Source organism: Diabrotica virgifera, chromosome 6, assembly GCF_917563875.1.
Source record: "Diabrotica virgifera virgifera chromosome 6, PGI_DIABVI_V3a".
NCBI lineage: Eukaryota > Metazoa > Arthropoda > Insecta > Coleoptera > Chrysomelidae > Diabrotica > Diabrotica virgifera.
This window is the reverse complement of record NC_065448.1, coordinates 158,780,922-158,800,252: the sequence shown is the minus strand read 5'-3', so window position 1 is coordinate 158,800,252 and position 19,331 is coordinate 158,780,922. Positions and strand designations below refer to the sequence as shown.

The window sequence follows — 19,331 nt, the reverse complement described above, 5'->3', positions numbered from 1 at the left end:
GCTTAATTTTGTAGCCAATTTTATGTAAATCCCTACAGCTTTTTGCACTAAGTTTGAAATTGTACTAATAATAACTTAGGAGAACAACTCTTTCGCTTCTTTGGATTATGAAACCAAACTTTGTCGTTCTCCTTGAAACATCTAATGATTTAATATTTATATAATTATTAATCCAATAATTGGATATACCAATAAAATTGATCCCAAGCTACATTGTGGCTTGGCAACACTAGATTATTGTTACGTTTTTGAACTTAGTGCAAAAATTTATAGAGAATTACATAAAATTGACTACAAAATTAAGCAGGATTTGTAAAACTTAAATTTTATTTCGTTTTATGGGGTTTTAGAACAAGCAAAACTATTTGTCAAGAATGATATTTTTTGTTAAAATTGAAAATAAAAAAGTTTTTTCTCTTGGGCACCCCAATCGTGGACACACTGTATATTATAGAATCATAAGATTCGATTCCAGCAATAAAATTGCTGGTAAATAACTTTTCTTTGTATTTTGCTAATTAGCCCAGAGTATTACCGAATTACAGTGTCTGAAGTGACGCTACTTTTGTGATTTCTATGAACAATGGATTCAATGTTCGAAGTGCGAACAATTTCGTGGGTTGATTTGTCACTATTATTTGATGGGAAAAGAAAAAATACAGTTCAAATTGAGCAATTACTCTAAAAGTGTTACCGAGACTCTGTTCCCTCAACTACAACCGTTAAACGATGGTTTGCTAAATTCAAACGCGGTCGTACCGACAATAATGATGTTGAGCGCTCCGGAAGGCCAAATGATGCAGTTATTCCCGAAAATATCGGAAAAATGCTAAAAATTATTACGGAAAACCGCAAAGTAAAATTGCAAGAGATAGCTGACACTCTAAAGTTATCAAAGGGTTGCATTTTAGCTGTTATACATGAACAATTGGGTATTAGACCAGGGCGGACCTGTTTTGAGGTGGATGTGAGAGGTGGCATTCGGATTTTTGCAGATAAAGTTAGGTGACAACTTCAATAATTATAATTGACTTATGCTCCTTCTCAAATATGCACGGAACATTAATAAAAAAATTGAAATATTTAAAAAGTTCGAAAAATATCGATTTTTTTATACTTTCATTGCTTATAACTTTAAAACGATTCATTTTGGAACAAAGTTGTAGGGAAAGGAAATAAAAATAATTGAATTTTGTATAATATACGACTGGTTTAAAATGTCTTAAAGTATTACCCTTTCTGCAAAATGGCAGTAAATAGAAAATAAGGGGGCAAAAAAGACTGTTTTTATTCAATGTTTTTCAACCACTTTGGTTGCACTTAAAACCTTCATAATTCGCTTAAAAAATTCTTACAACATACTTAAACCGTCCAACAAATTTCATTAAAATCGACCTAATAGATTTTGCATATTATTTTGCAATCTAAATTTTTTTAAAAAAGTTCAAATTTTTTAAAAACTTTCTAAACAAAAAGTAGATCAAGTTTTCACTCTAATGGCATATAACATATCCCACCAGAATGAAAACAATGGGAACCTTCTCTGGTTACACCTCCGAGGCTTCTACAATTTGCAAGCCATACGGATGCTGAGACTAAGGAAGATGAGGGAATTCTACAATTTACAATTCACGTCACATCTGCTCAGCGCGGTAAAATTCCAACGAGACTGGTTCCCTTCATACTCCACACAGAGTAAATGTAAATCAAAAATGAATAACCATTTTCAATTTCGTTGCAAAACGAAAATACAGCCGAACCATATTCCAGTCCAATCAGAGAGTGCTGCAAGCACCTCTACCGGTTTCGAAACTTATTAGTCTCTCATCAGGAGGCACATATGCTGCTCTCCCTGATCCAACCAAAACAAACCCCAGCGTGCAGTCCCGAATTGCAACGAACGAAATGGCATAGATGCCCTAGCGGCAACTGCTAGCAAAAGACTAAGTTTTCACTCTAATGGCATATAACATATCCCACCAGAATGAAAACAATGGGAACCTTCTCTGGTTACACCTCCGAGGCTTCTACAATTTGCAAGCCATACGGATGCTGAGACTAAGGAAGATGAGGGAATTCTACAATTTACAATTCACGTCACATCTGCTCAGCGCGGTAAAATTCCAACGAGACTGGTTCCCTTCATACTCCACACAGAGTAAATGTAAATCAAAAATGAATAACCTAATAAAAGAAATACTCTGTGTGGAGTATGAAGGGAACCAGTCTCGTTGGAATTTTTCCGCGCTGAGCAGATGTGACGTGAATTGTAAATTGTAGAATTCCCTCATCTTCCTTAGTCTCAGCATCCGTATGGCTTGCAAATTGTAGAAGCCTCGGAGGTGTAACCAGAGAAGGTTCCCATTGTTTTCATTCTGGTGGGATATGTTATATGCCATTAGAGTGAAAACTTAGTCTTTTGCTAGCAGTTGCCGCTAGGGCATCTATGCCATTTCGTTAGTTGCAATTCGGGACTGCACGCTGGGGTTTGTTTTGGTTGGATCAGGGAGAGCAGCATATGTGCCTCCTGATGAGAGACTAATAAGTTTCGAAACCGGTAGAGGTGCTTGCAGCACTCTCTGATTGGACTGGAATATGGTTCGGCTGTATTTTCGTTTTGCAACGAAATTGAAAATGGTTATTCATTTTTAAAAAGTAGATCATTTAGAAGTTTGCTAATTTTTTTACATATAAAGAGGTTCTCTACCTATCTAATACACTTTACAGAATTAACTCGGATTATTAAAACGGATTCGGCACTGTTTTAAAGTTATAAACAATGTTTTGGCTTATAAACAAATACAGTGAGGACGTTTGAGTTGGAATAAATTCATTTTCTTGAGAATGGGCGACTCTGGAGAAAAATCTCGAAACAGATCGACTTTTATTTTTAAATTATAATTTTTTGACATAAATATTATACTAGTGACGTGATCCATCTGGGTGTGATGACGTAATCTAAATATTGGAATTAATTTAATTCAAAAAAAATTTTAATTCAAGCCCTGTATAAATAATTATGTTAATGTGTATATTAGTGAATACAAAATTGAATAGCCTTTCGATTGAGCTATCACACGGTACCTATTCTCATGTAAAAAAATCATCGATTGCATCATCACGCCCAGATAGATGACGTCACTAGTATGAAATATACACCAAAAAATTAGAATTTATAATTAAAAATCGACCTGTTTCGGGATTTATCTCCAGACACGCCTATTCTCGAGAAAATGAATTTATGCCAACTCAAACGTCCTCACTGTATTTGTTTATAAGCCAAAAAATTGTTTATAACCTTAAAACAGTGCTGAGACCGCTTAAATATTCCGATTTTAATTCTGTAAAGTGTATTAGATAGGTAGAGAACCTCTTTATATGTAAAAAAATTAGCAAACTTCTAAATGGTCTACTTTTTCTTCAGAAAGTTTTTAAAACATTTAAACTTTTTTAAAAAAATTTAGATTGCAAAATTATTCTGCAAAATCTATCAGGTCGATTTTAATCAAATTTGGTAAAAGATTTAAGTATGTTGTAAGAATTTTCTAAGCGAATTATGAAAGTTCTAAGTGCAACCAAAGTGGTTGAAAAACATTGAATAAAAACAGGCTTATTTTGCCTCCTTATTTTGTATTTTTATTGCTATTTTACAGAAAGGGTAATCATTTAAGACATGCTTAACCAAACATTCATCATACAAAATTCAATTATCTTTATTTTATTTTTGTACGACTTGGTTCCAAAATGAATCGTTTTACAGTTATAAGCAAAGAAAGTAGAAAAGATCGATGTTTTTCGAAATTTTTAAATATTTTAATTTTTTTTTATTAATGTTCCGGGCATATTTGAGAAGGAGCATAAGTCAATTATTATTGTTAAAGTTGTCACCTAACTTTATCTGCAAAAATCCGAATACCACCTCGCACATCCAAAAATAGACGTTTCTTCACAGATCCGCCCTGGTCTATACGAGAAAGCTATTTTCCAAATGGGTGCCGCATTTTCTCGCACCAGAGCAAAAACAACAACGAATTGATGAATCTCGGCGCTCTTTGAACATGTTTAATCGAAAGAAGTCGGAGTTTTTGCGTCGGTATGTCACAATGGATGAAACATGGACCTATCACGTCACTCCGGAATCAAATCGGGTAGTCCTCTGAGTAGACAGCATCCGGAGGAACCCGTCCAAATTTACCAAAGACGACGCAACAAACGGCTGGAAAGGTTATGGCCTTTGTATTTTAGAACCCGCACAAAATTATTTTCATTTACTATTTGAAACATGGAGAAACAATTCAACTACATACTATATAGGTTTATAGGGGCATTTAAAGACAGAAATCACAAGGAAAAGGTCTCATTTGTTGAAGAAAAATTAATGTTTTGTCATGAGAATGCACCTTGTCACAAGTTGATGAAAACGATGGTAAAAATGCACGAATTGGGCTTCGAATTACTTCCACACCCACTGTGTAGTCGAGATCTGGGCCCCAGCGATTACCACCTTTTTTCTGGTCTAAAAAAACTGCTCCATGGCAAGAGATATCGCTTCGATGAGGAAGTAATTGCCAATCTGAAGTATATTTTGAAGGCAAAGATAAATCGTTTTACAAGGGCGGCATCGAAAGATTAGAAGAGGATTGGTACCATTGTATCGCCCATAAAGGAGTACATTTTCATGAATAACGAATAATTTTTGCAAAAAAATGTTGTTTTAATAGTTAGGCCCGGGACTTATCGACGTTATACTTAACCCGTGTTGAGCTGCCCCCCCCCCCACTTGCAAAAATTAAAAAACAAATAGTGCTGATTTATAAGCTATTTATAAGCTTTCATATTCCGCACATCAAAAATTTTGAGCTCGTTACACTGAGCAGGAATTTAATATTTTAGTGGGGGGGCTGACTCAGCCCTAATATATTCTAAGAATAAACTCTTAAATCACGCGCATTTCGATTATTGAGCTACAACTCCTTCGCAAGAAAACCACCCCATCTTCGCGGCTTAAGAGAGAGTTGTACTTAAAATGCATTAAGTTAATTATTTGGCGACTACATATCATTTAATAATTTATGAGCTCCCAAAATACGCGCATTTAGATCATTAAATTGCAATTCCTTTTGTATAGTGCAGTCAATGAAGGTAAAAATCAACTATTACCTTCAATTTCGGTGAACCTTCATCGATTTTCACGAAAATTGGTAAATGGTTATACTATAGGATACCTCAAGAAATAAAGGTGACATGGTGCTACCTTGCGCCTTTACCCTGAGGGTGGATACAACCCCTTCTCGGGGGTGAAAATTATTTTATTAAAAATAACTCCACAGATCGATAGAATGACAAATTATAATCATAATTTGTTATATATTATATATTATATGTTAAAATAAGTCAATACTTTTTGAGTGATTAAAGTTCAAAGATTTTAATTATTCGTGAAAAAATGCATGTTTTAAAGAGGTTTTTCGTAAATCACTAAAAAACTGTAAGTTTTTCCAAAAAAGTTAATAGTAGTTTAATTCGTATAGCTTATATTCTAAGAATAAACTCTAAAATCACGCGCATTTCGATTATTAAGCTGCAACTCCTTCGCAAGAAAATCGCCCCATCTTCTCGGCTTAATAGAGAATTGTACTTAAAATGAATTAAATTAATTATTTGGCGACTACATATCGTTTAATTATTGATGAGCTCGAAAAATACACGCATTTTAATTATTGAATTGCAATTTTCTTTCTATAGTGCAGTCACTGAAGGTAAAAATCAACTGCGACTTTCGATTTCGGTGGGTGAGTGGATAGAGGATACCTCAAGGAACCAAAATAACATGGTACCAACATGTAGTTTTTGCCTAGGGAAGATGTCACCCCTTCTCGGAGGGTGAAAATTACTGCATTAAAAATAACTCAACAAATCGATAGAGGGACAAATTCTAAGCAAAATTTGTTATATGTTATTAAAATAAATCAATACTTTTTGAGTTATTTAAGATCAAATATTTTAATTTTTGTTAAAAAAAATGCATGCTTTAAAGCGAGTTTTCATAAATAACTCAAAAACTCTAAGTTTTTACAAAAAAGTTTTCATCACTAAAATTGAAGCTAATAAAAACTATAATAAATTCCTAACTTGTAAAACCATTTAATGGTAATTTAAAGTAAGTTATAGGTAATTGATTATATATTTTTTTCTGCGAGTATTCAAATCTAAGGATCCAAGCTTAAATAACGGGAACACGATGCATTTTATAACACTTACTAAATACTTGTCAAAGTACTTAGAAATATTTATCAAATGAGCTCCAGAAAAAGTTGATGGCATCAAAATTTATACTCCAAAAAATTTTCCAAAAAAATGATATTGTTTTTTTTTTTCGAATAACTCTGTTAATTTTTATGGTATCAGGCACATCCAACTATTTGAAAGATAATTTCAAGAGCTATGAAACTGTATTACATTTTTAATCTTTTAAATACGTTTTTTTTATATAATAGGTTAAAGGGCTCCAGTTACATTGTTCTCGCAGTAAAATTTAGACTTAAACGTTTATATCTTGGTTATTTTGATTCATACAGAAATCAATAAAATCTTTGCTAATAAAAAATTTAAATTTCGTTGCCTATCTAAAAGTTTTTACGTGTATCGAGTATTGTTGGAGTTTTATCAAAAGCAAATAATTTACGAAAATTTGAAAACTTTTTAATCAAATAATAGATTATTAAAGATTTTAATTTTTGTGGAAATGGCGTTCGTTTTATTTTTCACTCTTTACAAAAAAATTTGAAAGGATCCTATTATTTTCATGTTCATTGGCTTAACTTTGATGATATTAACTTCTTTCGGTGCTCATTTAATAGGTATTTCTGAGTACTTTGACAAATGTATATTAAGTATATTTTATAAAATACATCGGTTTCCTGTTAATTAGGCTTGAATAATTAGATTTGAGTACTCGTCGAAAAAAAAATAGAATTTAATTACCTATTGTTGTTCTGAAGCTATTTTCTTGTGGCATTTTTATAATCAATTACTTTTGGGAACTAAGCCACAATTTTAAAGTAAACTCGTCCCAGGAACGCAACTCATAAATATTGGCGATATCATTTTAAAGTCTTCTACTTTTAAATGTATAATATACGTCTGAATTGCCAATATAAATGAGTCAGATTAAATAAAGGATTAGAAGAATTTTTTTACTTAGCAACAACATTTTTGTCTATTTTAGTAGTATTTTGTATTTTGACAACGAAACCCGATTTGGGCTTCGAAACATTAATAAAATCATTTTTTTGGTAAAATTGTCGCTTATTTCCCATTAAAAGTAATTGATTAATTACCTATAACTCACTTTGAATTAATAACAAAAAAGAATGTGTGTGTACTATGTACGCACGTAAGAAGATATTCTTCTATTATATAATAGGTAATTTAAACGAAGTAAATATACTTAAAAGGTTATTTGTATTTTATTTAAAAATCAAACTAACTTTCTTATCTCCAACTTTGAAAAAATTTTTATTAAAACAACCAAAAATAAAAAAAAATATGAATCGCCCGGGAATTGAACCCGCAACCTTCCAATCTCAGTGCTAACGCATTTCTAACTACTCCATCGAGGCTCTAGAAATAGATATGTAAGTTTCGGATATAATTACACAACACGGCGACATATAGTGTAAAAATGTTATGCTTACATAATATTTTATTAATCCAAAAACACAAGAATTATAATAAATAATACATTTCCTAAAACCACTAATATATTCTTTTAATGACTTATTTGCACGGTTACAGATACATACATACCTATCTTGATAGATTAGCAATGAACTACATACTGTCAGAACTACATACTGTCAGTGTGCGCAGGCGCGCGGTAAATGTACAATTTTACCCTCAATCGATTCGCCGCTAAAGAAGAATATCTTCAAAAATTTTTTCAAAGCTTTAATTTTGGTAATGATAACTTTTTTGTAAAAACTTACATATATAACAAATTCTGCTTATAATTTGGCGTTCAATCGATTTGTGGAGTTATTTTTAATAAAATAATTTTCACTCCCGAGAAGGGCGGTATCCACCGTCAGGGTAAAGGCGGAAGGGTAGCACCATGTCACCTTTGTTTCTTGAGGTATCCTATAACCACTCACCAATTTTTGTGAAAATCGATGAAGGTTCGCCGAAATTAAAGGTAATAGTTGATTTTTACCTTCAGTGACTGCACTATACAAAAGGAATTGCAATTTAATGATCTAAATGCGCGTATTTTGGGAGCTCATAAATTATTAAATGATATGTAGTCCGGGAAATAAGTACAACTCTCTCTTAAGCCGGGAAGATGAGGTGGTTTTCTTGCGAAGGGGTTGTAGCTCAATAATCGAAATGCGCGTGATTTAAGAGTTTATTCTTAGAATATATAAGCTATAGGAATTATATCAGCGATACGATATATTTTAATTTTCTTCAGCATGTTTCTCTAAGTTAAATTAATTAAAGGGTTGTTTGGGGATTAATTACATTAATTAAAGGGGATGAGCTCAAAAATCGAAACTATATCATTTCAAGAGCTCGTAATTCTGCCGCAAAAATTGATTCAATAACCCTATTTTTAAGTAGTGGGGGGGGGGGCTGACTAAAATATGAAATTCCTGCTCAGTGTAACGAGCTCAAAATTTTTAATTTGTGGAATATGAAAGCTCATAAATAGCTTATAAATCAGCGCTATTTGTTTTTTAATTTTTGCAAGTGGGGGGGGGGGGGCAGCTCAACAGGGGTTATACTTAAAACTTACCTAAATTAATATTAGAGGAACCCCCAAACGCACTCCTCACATCACCACCCACTCCAACCAATGAATCGCTATTGTAGCCTCTTTCCTGCGACATATTATTCATTTGCTCCCTACTGCCCAAAATCATGCCTTGGGAATGTGGTATGTGTTGAGCACTTTGTGGATGCGGTATATGCTGCACCCTATCCCTTTCTCTCTCGCCCTGGCTAACCGGTGGAATGGAATTTGACATCGAAGCGTTGGTAGATGGCGGCATACCCATCGGCGTTTGTGGAGCGCTGCGGGGATTTGCCTGAGTCGAAGGTTGAACACCCGGAGGAAGAGGTGGGGATTTTGTACTGCGTGGCGAAGAGTTGGGAGTACTGCGTGGAGATGATTGATGATTCTGAAAGAAAGAAAATCGACCGTGTCAGTTAGATAGAATTTTTTAATAACTCTGTAACAAAAGAACGATGGGATCTCTTGTTAAGTGGCTTCGACTAGCTCTTTCAGGTATTACTATAGTCGCGATATATTTTAGAACGCTTTAAATGCGGCAACGTTTGATCCCTTTTCGTGTTACAGCCGACGGGATACCTGTGCGAAGCGTTTTCGTTGGGAAGCAGATCTTTAGTAGAGTGACTGTAGAGTGTTGTTTGCTGAAATTTATTTATTTTGAATAGTGATGCGGCATCAGTGATGCGATTGCTACAGAAGCAATGAAATACCTACTAGTGATGTTGATTATAGTTACTTTCGAGTATTCGTTACAAATCGTTACTTTTGTATAAAGTAATCATTTACAGTATTCGTTACTTTGATTACTTTTGTATTTGAGGACCGGTAATCATATCGAGAATCGCATTTCTCAGTATTCCGTATAAGTATAAGATCCGATATAACAACGACCTTCATCGATCTATTTAATGGATAGAAATTAAATGATATGTAATTGTTCTGTCATTGCTGCTCCACAATATCAGTAATCTCGAGTAATCTGTTTGCATCAATTAAGTGCCAAAAACAAAACCTCGAAACTCTAGATGACGTACTTTAGCAGTAACTCTGGGCACCCAGGTGCTTCGGAGGTCGGTACTGATTGCATATTCGTGTTCAGTGACCCCAAATACCCCGAAATAAGAAAATCTAGCCCTTAATATACTGATTTTAACATGTTTATGCATTTTTCGATGCATTTCATACTCTTTAAAATGTAATAATGCATTTTCACTTATTTTTCTATTGTAGACTTTTTTCCAGAAATAATCCTAATCCTAAATACAATGCAAAAAGTTGCAACTCTGTATGTACCTACAATATTTAAAAATAGATTTATTCCTGTGTTTTTAGTGTTAAATGCCCTGGTCTAATAAAAACAATGCCATACCTACATGTAAAATTTAAGTTGATGATCATCTTCTTCTTCACGTGCCATCTCCGCGACGGAGGTTGGCAATCATCATGGCTATTCTGATCTTAGATGCTGCTGCTCTAAACAGTTCGGTTGATGTGCATCCGTACCATTCCCTCAAGTTACACAACCACGAAATTCGTCTCCTTCCTACACTTCTCTTGCCCTGGATTTTCCCCTGTATAATCAACTGAAGTATGTTGTATCTCTCATTACGCATAACATGCCCTAGGTACTGCAGCTTTCGTGTCTTGATGGTTTCCAATATTTCCAGTCTTTTGTTGACTCTACTCATGACTTCGTTGTTTGTTATATGCTCGGTCCATGATATCTTCAGGATTCTTCTATACACCCACAGTTCAGATGCTTCCAACTTTTTAGTACTCGATGCGTTAAGAGTCCATGCTTCTATCCCGTAAAGCAGAGTCGAAAAAATGTAACACCTTGCCAGTCTAACTCTCAAGTCTAATTTCAGTTCTCTTGCACAAAGTACCTTTCTCATTTTATTGAAGTTTGTTCTTGCTTTCTCTATTCGAACTTTGATTTCTTTGGAGTAATCGTTTGTGTGATTAATTATTGTGCCAAGATAGTTATAGTTTTCTACTTGTTCTAAAGTTTTACCTTTAATTGTCAGGCTTTCATCATTATTTTGGGTTTTTGATATCCTCATAAATTTAGTTTTCTTGATGTTTGTTGATAATCCATATTCTTCTCCATACTCAACTATCTTGTTCATTAGCTTTTGGAGGTCTTTAAGGTTGTCCGCTATTATGATAGTATCGTCCGCATATCTAATGTTGTTAATTGGCGTTCCATTTACCTTTAGTCCTGCTGTTTCTTCCTCAAGAGCTCTTTTCATAATTTCTTCAGAGTATGCATTGAATAGTAGTGGTGACAATACACACCCCTGTCGCACTCCTCTTTTAATTTCGAACTCTTCTGATGTGTGTTCGTCAATGCGTATGTGTGCTTGCTGTTTATAATATAGATTTGTTATAATTCGAAGGTCATTGTATTGTATTTGTTTTGCTTTGAGGACGTCCATTAGCTGTTTGTGGCGGACTTTATCGAAAGCCTTGTTGTAATCTATGAAACATACGTACATATCCTGGTTCACGTCCAAGCATCTCTGTATTAGTACGTTGAATGCAAAGAGAGCTTCACGGGTACCTACGCCTCTACGGAATCCAAATTGCGTTTCTTCAATATCCATATCAAGTGTTTGGTAAATGCGTTTATGAATGATCTTTAAAAACATTTTAAGTGTGTGAGACATCAGGCTTATGGTACGGTGGTCGGTGCATTCTCTAGCATTTTTCTTTTTTGGGAGACAAATAAATGTTGAGGTCAACCATTCATTGGGTATGTTACCCGACTGATAAATTTCATTAAATAGCTTTAAGAGGACATCTATGTACTCATTTTCTATTATTTTAAGGATATCAATAGGCAGTTGATCTGGCCCCGGGCTTTTTCCGTTACTGGTGTTTTTTAGTGCATACAATATTTCTTCCTTTGTAATTTCTACACTTGTTTCCCTGTTTTCGAAAGATATGTCTTGTAGGTTTCCTCTTTCGTCGTCGAAAAGCTCTTCCATATATTCTTTCCATCGTTTTAGCTTTTCGTCAGTCGTTATAATAGTGTTTCCATTTTTGTCTAAAAGAGTTGTGTTGTGGTTTCTTTTTTGCAGCCCTGCCATTTCTTTAACCTTTTTATGCAGGTTGAATAGATCATATTGTTAATTATTTTGTAATTGTGATTGTCTTTGTTCTTGGCTTGTCTTCGTTGGTCCATCATGCCGAGTATCTCGTCGGTCATCCAGTTGTCTCTCTTTCTTATCGGTTCTTTTAATATCTCTTTGCATGGAACAAGTAAGCAGTTTTTTAGTGTTTCCCATTGATGGTTTACCTTGTAGTAGTTAGTGTCTAATTTATCCAAGTTTTCGTATATTTTCTGTTGAAGTTTGTTTTTTATATCAACTTCTTTCAGTTTGCTAACATCATGTTTGATGATCATAGTCTAGAAATATTATCATTTCTACATATTTTCCGGTCAATCTAAGCTATTTTTTTCTAGGCCTGATAAGAATAGTGTGTATAAGAATAGCCTGTAATCCTGTAAAACTCTTCACAGCCTTCGCCCTTCATAGATAAAATTTTAGTTAACTGTACTGATACCGAACACTCGTGGAATACCGGTCCGACTCCGATATCAACCGATTGTAGATACAATAATCAAAATAGGTACTCGCTCTGATACGATTGGTACGAAGTAATCAGAGTAGTCAAAGTAACGATTTACCTCTCTGTATAGTAATCGTTACTTTCGGTATTAGTAACGAATAGTTACTTTTTCAATATCACTAATACCTACAATGGAAATAATAAGAAAGAAATTGGAAACAACCTGTAGGAAAATAAAATGGTCTCAGAAAACTCTTCAAAATTGGATACAGAAAATGGGCTTTAAATTTAAAACAATAAATAGACGTCAAGCAGTTATAGAAATCCAAAGAATAGTTAACAGACGTAATACACACATCAAAATAATCTAGGGGGCACCCATATTAACAGCTTTTAAATCAATGTTAGCTGTAAATACAAAAATAAATTTATGATTTTAATATTTTTTGTTTTTTCGATTATTGTACCAACTTGGATGATAGTGCTGGCAAGAATGGCTATAAAAAATAAAACAAAACTTCAGAATGCGTTTTTGTCTATAAGATAAGAAGTAATATTTCTTTAAATTTATGTAGAAAGAAAATGGAGGATTGTAACGTTGACTACCACCAGAGTACGGAAACTGATTTTTTGAAGATTGGTTTGAAAACTAACTGATCCCAAACTTGGAGCCAAATAGTGTAACAGCATGTAATAGTGCTTGACAACATGATTTGTATTTCGAAGGTTTTGGTACCCAAAGGCAACTTATGGAAATTCTACATAAGAAGCAATTTAACAAATTATATGCCATGGAGAGTATTACCGAAAAGCATGGATACATTATATCGAGACATCCCCCTATTTTTGTGTTTTCAATCCCATAGAGTTAATTTGAGGGCAATTAAAACCAAGTATAAGGCGTGCAAATACATTTCTTAAATTTGATCTATCTATCTTCTTCTTCTTCTTGTGCCACTCCTATCGGAGATTGGAAATCATCAAGGCTACCCTGACTTTGTTTACAGCTGACCTAAAAAGTTCATTAGTGGTGCAGCCAAACCACTCTCTCAAATTCCGCATCCACGACATTCTTCTACGGCCTGGATTCCGTTTTCCTTCTATTTTTCCTTGCATTATATTTTGAAGTAATGCGTATTTATGACCTCTCATCAGGTGACCCAAATACTCGAGTTTTCTTCGTTTTATCGTTAATAAAATTTCTGGGTCTCTTCCTATCCTTCGTATTACTTCCAAGATTTGTGATTCTTTCAACCCAACTTATCAGCATTCGACGGTAGCACCACATCTCGAAACTTTCAATATTTTTTATGTTGTTCTGTTTGAGAGTCCAGGCCTCTACACCGTATAATAGCGTGTTAAATACGTAGCCACTTAGCATTCTTAATCGTAGAGGGATGCTTATATCTCTGTTGCAGAAGAATTTTCTCATCTTTATGAAGGTGGCCCTGGCAATTTCGATACGTCTTTTTATTTCATTGTTTTGGTCTCCAGTTTCGTTTATTAAAGTTCCCAAGTATTTATAACTTGATACTTTTTCAATTTGAATGCCGTTTATACTAATATGTGCTGGTTGTGTCATGATTTTACTGAAGACCATATACTTGGTTTTTTTGATATTAATGTTTATGCCATAATTGTTGCAAGCAATATTTATGTTTGTAAGTAATTGTTGTAATTCTTCTACTGTTCTTGCAACTAGTACAGTGTCGTCTGCGTATCGAATATTATTTACAACCTCTCCATTGATTACGATTCCTTCATTTGCTTGCAAAAGGGCTTCCTGGCAGATGCTTTCACTATATACATTAAATAGCAGTGGTGACAAAATGCATCCCTGTCTTACTCCTCTACGTATTTCTATTGCTTTTGATATCTCGTTTTCTATTTTGATGTTAGCTTTCTGATTCCAATATAAGTTGAGAATTATTCGCAGATCTTTATTATCTATGTCTTTTCTTTCAAGAATGTCTCTTAGCCTATCGTGGCGTACTCTGTCAAACGCTTTTTCAAAATCGATAAAACATGCATGTACTTCTTGATTAACGTCTAGGCATCTTTGTGTAAGAACATTCAAACCGAAGAGAGCTTCTCGAGTACCTAGTCCTTTTCTGAACCCCATCCGTGTATTACTAATATCTGACTCCAACTTTTGATAAACTCGGTTGTGGATGATTCTTAGAAATATCTTTAGTAGATGGCTCATTAAAGATATTGTTCGATGTTCTGAACATTCTTTTGCATTGGATTTCTTTGGCAGTGTAACGAATGTAGACAGCAGCCACTCTTGAGGTATAATACCAGTATTGTATACTGTGTTAAATAAGTGCAATATTATACCTATTGATTCATCATTCAAGAGCTTTAGTAATTCAGTAGGAACCTCATCAGGTCCATTTGCCTTTCCAGTTTTGGAATTTCTAAGTACCATTTCTACTTCACATTTTAGGATTTCAGGTCCCGTTTCACCATTTACCTTGTCAATGTTATTTCTGTTGTCCTCAAACAATTCTCTTATGTATTCACTCCATCTATTAATTTTTTCTGTTAATCTTTCTATAGAATTTATCTATCTATAGAAGTATCTAATATTACCAAATAATACTGGAAAATACGGAAGAAGGAGAAAAAGAATTACATGAATTAAGTACTTTGAGTGATCTTGGGAACAACAGATGTAAAAAATCGATACAAGTAAACTAAGAACTCATAAAACAACGCCTGACAGATGAAATTAATAACCGTTTAACGAATGTTAAAGAACAAATCCAGCAAAATACTGAAACAGAGACAAAATGGTTATTAATAAAGACAGAAATAGATAAATGCCAAAAAGAAATTCTTACACCAACCAGATACAAAAAAAACAATGGATGACGGAGTAAATCTTAGATTTAATGGAAGAAAGACGTCAGCATAAAAACAAAGATATTCAGATGTACAAAAATGTGGATAAACAAATAAAATCCAAAATTAAGCAGGCTAAAGAACAATGGTTAAAAGAACAATCCGCAGAAATAGAAGAACACCAGAAAAGATATGATAATTTTAACACACATAAAAAATTAAGGAATTAACTCAGAACAACAGAAAAAGAAAATCGGGAATACTAAAAGATACAGATGGGAAACTTGTGTTGAGTACTAATGAAAAATTAAAGAGATGGACAGAATACATAAATGAATTGTTCAAAGACAATAGAACAGAGCAGATGGAAGTCGAAGTAGAAGATGATACGGTTTTAAAGATATTAAAAGAAGAAATTAAATCGGCATTAAAAAACAGCAAAAATGGTAAAGCAGTAGGTAACCAAATCCCAGTAGAAAGCTTAAAATGCATAAATGATGAAACCTTAGACATTATCGTAGACTTGTTTAACACAGTGTACAAAACAGGAAACATACCAAAACAATGGTTACTCTCAACCTTTTGTGCTATCACTAAAAATACAAACGCTAAAGATTGCAGTGAATACAGAAAAATATCATTAATAACTCACATTCTCAAATTATTCTTGAAAATAATACATGGTCGTATAAATAAAAAAAGGAAAAGGAATAGATGATAGTCAGTTTGGGTTCAGAAACGGACTAGGAACCAGAGAGGCGTTATTTGCTTTTAATGTGTTAGCTCAAAGATGCATGCATGTACATGAATGTGGATGTGCATGTTTGTTACGTTGATTTTAAGAAAGCTTTTGATAAAGTAAGACATGAAAAATTAGTCCAAATTCTAAAGACAAAAAACATAGACAAAAGGGACTTACGAATAATAACAAACCTTTACTGGAATCAAAGAACACAAATTGTAATAGATAACGAACCCAGTCCAGAAATTGAAATCAGGAGAGGAGTTCGGCAGTGATGTATTATGTCTCCATTACTGTTTAATGCATATAGTGAAGCCATTTTTGAAGAAGCATTGCTATCTCAAAGTGAAGGAATAATAATTAACGGAAGATCTATTAACAACATAAGATATGCAGATGACACCGTGATTATGGCAAGCTCTGCTGAACAACTCCAACTACTACTAAACAAAACAAACAATTTCTGTGAAGAATATGGTCTAAAAATGAATATAAAAAAGACCAAATACATTATAATAACTAAGAAAACAAACATACAAACAAGCATACATTTGGAAAATGTACCGATAGAAGGGGTTGATAAATACAAATACCGAGGAACCTGGATTTCAGAGAAAAATGATCAAACAATAGACATAAGGACCAGGATAGAGATAGCAAGAAATGCGTTTGTAAAAATGAAAACAGTTCCCTGCAACAAAGACCTTAGCTTAGAACTGAGAGTAAGAGCTTTGAGATGCTACGTGTTCTCGATACTACAATATGGACTTGAAAGCTGGACATTAGAGCAAAAACACATAAATAAGCTACAGTCATTTGAAATGTGGTGTTACAGAAGGATGCCTAGAATCGCATGGACACAGAAGAAAACGAACACGGAAGTATTGCGAGAAATGGGTAAAGAATGCGAAATAATAAACACGAATAAAATAAGAAAGTTACAATATCTGGGACACGTAATGAGGGGACCGCGATATGAAATGCTAAGACTGATAATACAGGGAAAGATTAGAGGCGGAAGGGGTATAGGAAGAAGGAGAGTGTCATGGTTAAAGAATTTAAGGGACTGGTTTAGATGCAGTTCTATAGAACTCTTTACAGCAGCGGTGGATAGAGTAAAGATAGTGATGATGATATCCAACCTCCGATTAGGAGACGACACTTAAAGAAGAACAAGAAGAGTAATCTGGGAGAATGGTTTGAATGCAGCAGTGGAGAAATATTTCGAACGGCAGTCGAAAGGGTCTGCATAGCCATTAGGATTTCCAAACTTCGACAGAAGATGGAACTTGAAGAAAAAAAAAAGAAAATTCAGGGGAGTTTGCGATAGAACTATTGCTGTCCATTTGCTGTTGTTAAATTTTAATTTATTTTTAACATCTTTTAGTTCAAATATTATATCAAAAATCTTTTAACTCACTTTCAACATTTTCATAAGTCCCTCCAACTGCATCATTAGCTGCCTTCTTGAATCCTGCAACGTTGTCAGATGGGTCTCTAGTTCGTCTTTCCTCATTCTTAAAGCTCTCAGTTCGTTCATTAATACTGGGTTGTCGGCACCATGGCCACTAGATTCTAATTCTTGTTGTCGTCTGAAAAAATATTTTTTTTTAGAAGAAAAGGACCTATTCAACGTTCAATTACAATCAATAAAATTAATGTAATTTCATAATAGCCTAATTTTTATCTTTTTAAATATATATTTTGAAATTAAATTATAATGAAACATATTGCAATCCACCAAGGGGGTTTTTGTTTCATATCAATAAAGGACACCACACACATCTTATGGAAAATATAATGTCATTCAAAGGAAATAAAATTTACATGAATAGATTCGTCCCGAAATTACAATCATTTAATATCATTGCGCCAACTAGGAATTTTTATTAATAAAGGCGTAAATTCATATAAATAAATAAAAAATTAAATGGGTGAGTACGTGAGTCAGAGAGAAAAAAGATTTTGTAAATCACCAGTTTAAAAATCTTTCTTCAGGTATTAAGGCAGAGGCTTACTCTTATCTTATAGAATAGATAATAGAGTAAATATAATTTGGCGAGTCGTACAAAAGTATATAGTTCCTCTAATCGACATAGCTCACGATAGGAAGCTATTTTCAATAGCCAATAGACTAATAGTGTTTATGAATGACAGTTTTATGGACTTCAAGAATGTGATTTCGATAATCTTTAATTATCAAAATTCCGATTTGGCGCAATGATATGAAATTATTGTAATTTCGAGACGAATCTATTATGTAAATTTTATTGCATTTGAGTGACATTATATTTTCCAGAAAATGTGTGCGGTGTCCTTTCATACACAAGAAAAAAGAAATTGCATAAAGAAAAAGAAACGCACGCCATTTGATTCATCACTGTTTGAAATTGCGTTTAAGTATATTTATTTTGAGCTAGAATACATTGTTTTTCCCACGCTACTACAATGGACTGCGCATTATTTTTCAATCATCGATGGAGAACAGGGCACTAAACTTTACATGTTTCGCTGTTTAATCAGTTCAAACAACCGATGAAACTTAAAACCAACGAACTGTCAATACTGATGGAATTGGCATGAAGAAAATTAATGCGGCCAACATACAAGAGAGAGGTCCTAGAGAGAGACAGAGAATGCCAGGGAAGCCGTGTAATTTGAGTTGCCTATATACCTGCCAGGGATGTAAGGGATAGTGATGCGCAACGTATAGCCTCTCCTATCCAAATGTCAACCTCACCTGCCCGCGTGATGATCTTGATTCTGGTCATCCGGTGCATCCTGCTAGATAACAAACGAGGCTCTGACGTCCGAGTGATTGCCGGTATAAGCAATCCCCCACTTACCTACCAACGGCTTCGGGCGGATGAGTTGGTAAGTGGTAGGACACTCTTTTGTCCTAGGGTTGGGAAACTCGCCCTAAAGGCGGATGGACCGAGAACTAGGTCAACGGCGTAAGGATGTAGAAGGCAAGGAGAAACCACTACATTAAATATCCATATGGATATCTCTTGTACATCTATCATGGCTACAGCTTTGAGAGTGAAGACTACTGATCATGTATATCGGAGTGCAAGATCCGGCAGGGGAGGAATAACAACACAGAACCATGGGGCCTCCCAGGTCGTTAGCAAGCGAAACCCCCCAAGTAAAAGGAAAGGATACGCCTAGAAAAATTAAGCAGTTTATTAAAATATGCACCTGGAACGTCAAGACCATGTACGAAGCAGGCAAAATTTATAATGCCATCCATGAAATGGAAAGACTGAATATCGATATAATGGGCATCAGTGAAATGCGATGGCCTGATGCCGGAAAATGTCAAATAAACGAGCACCAAGTATATTACTCTGAAAATACAGAAGGTCAACATAA

At 34.2% G+C, this 19,331-nt stretch overlaps 1 protein-coding gene across 2 annotated transcripts in view; it reads right to left on the bottom strand.

The window, feature by feature from the left end:
• LOC114336050 (dystrobrevin beta) overlaps positions 1–19,331 on the bottom strand; it is a 96,088-nt gene that overhangs the window by 12,120 nt on the left and 64,637 nt on the right. For both annotated transcript variants that reach the window (XM_050653318.1, XM_050653319.1), the window contains 2 exons: positions 17,377–17,548; positions 8,795–9,179 (listed from right to left, as the gene is read on the bottom strand). In XM_050653318.1, the coding sequence (XP_050509275.1) occupies positions 8,795–9,179; positions 17,377–17,548 (557 nt within the window). The remainder of the gene's footprint in view (positions 1–8,794; positions 9,180–17,376; positions 17,549–19,331) is intronic.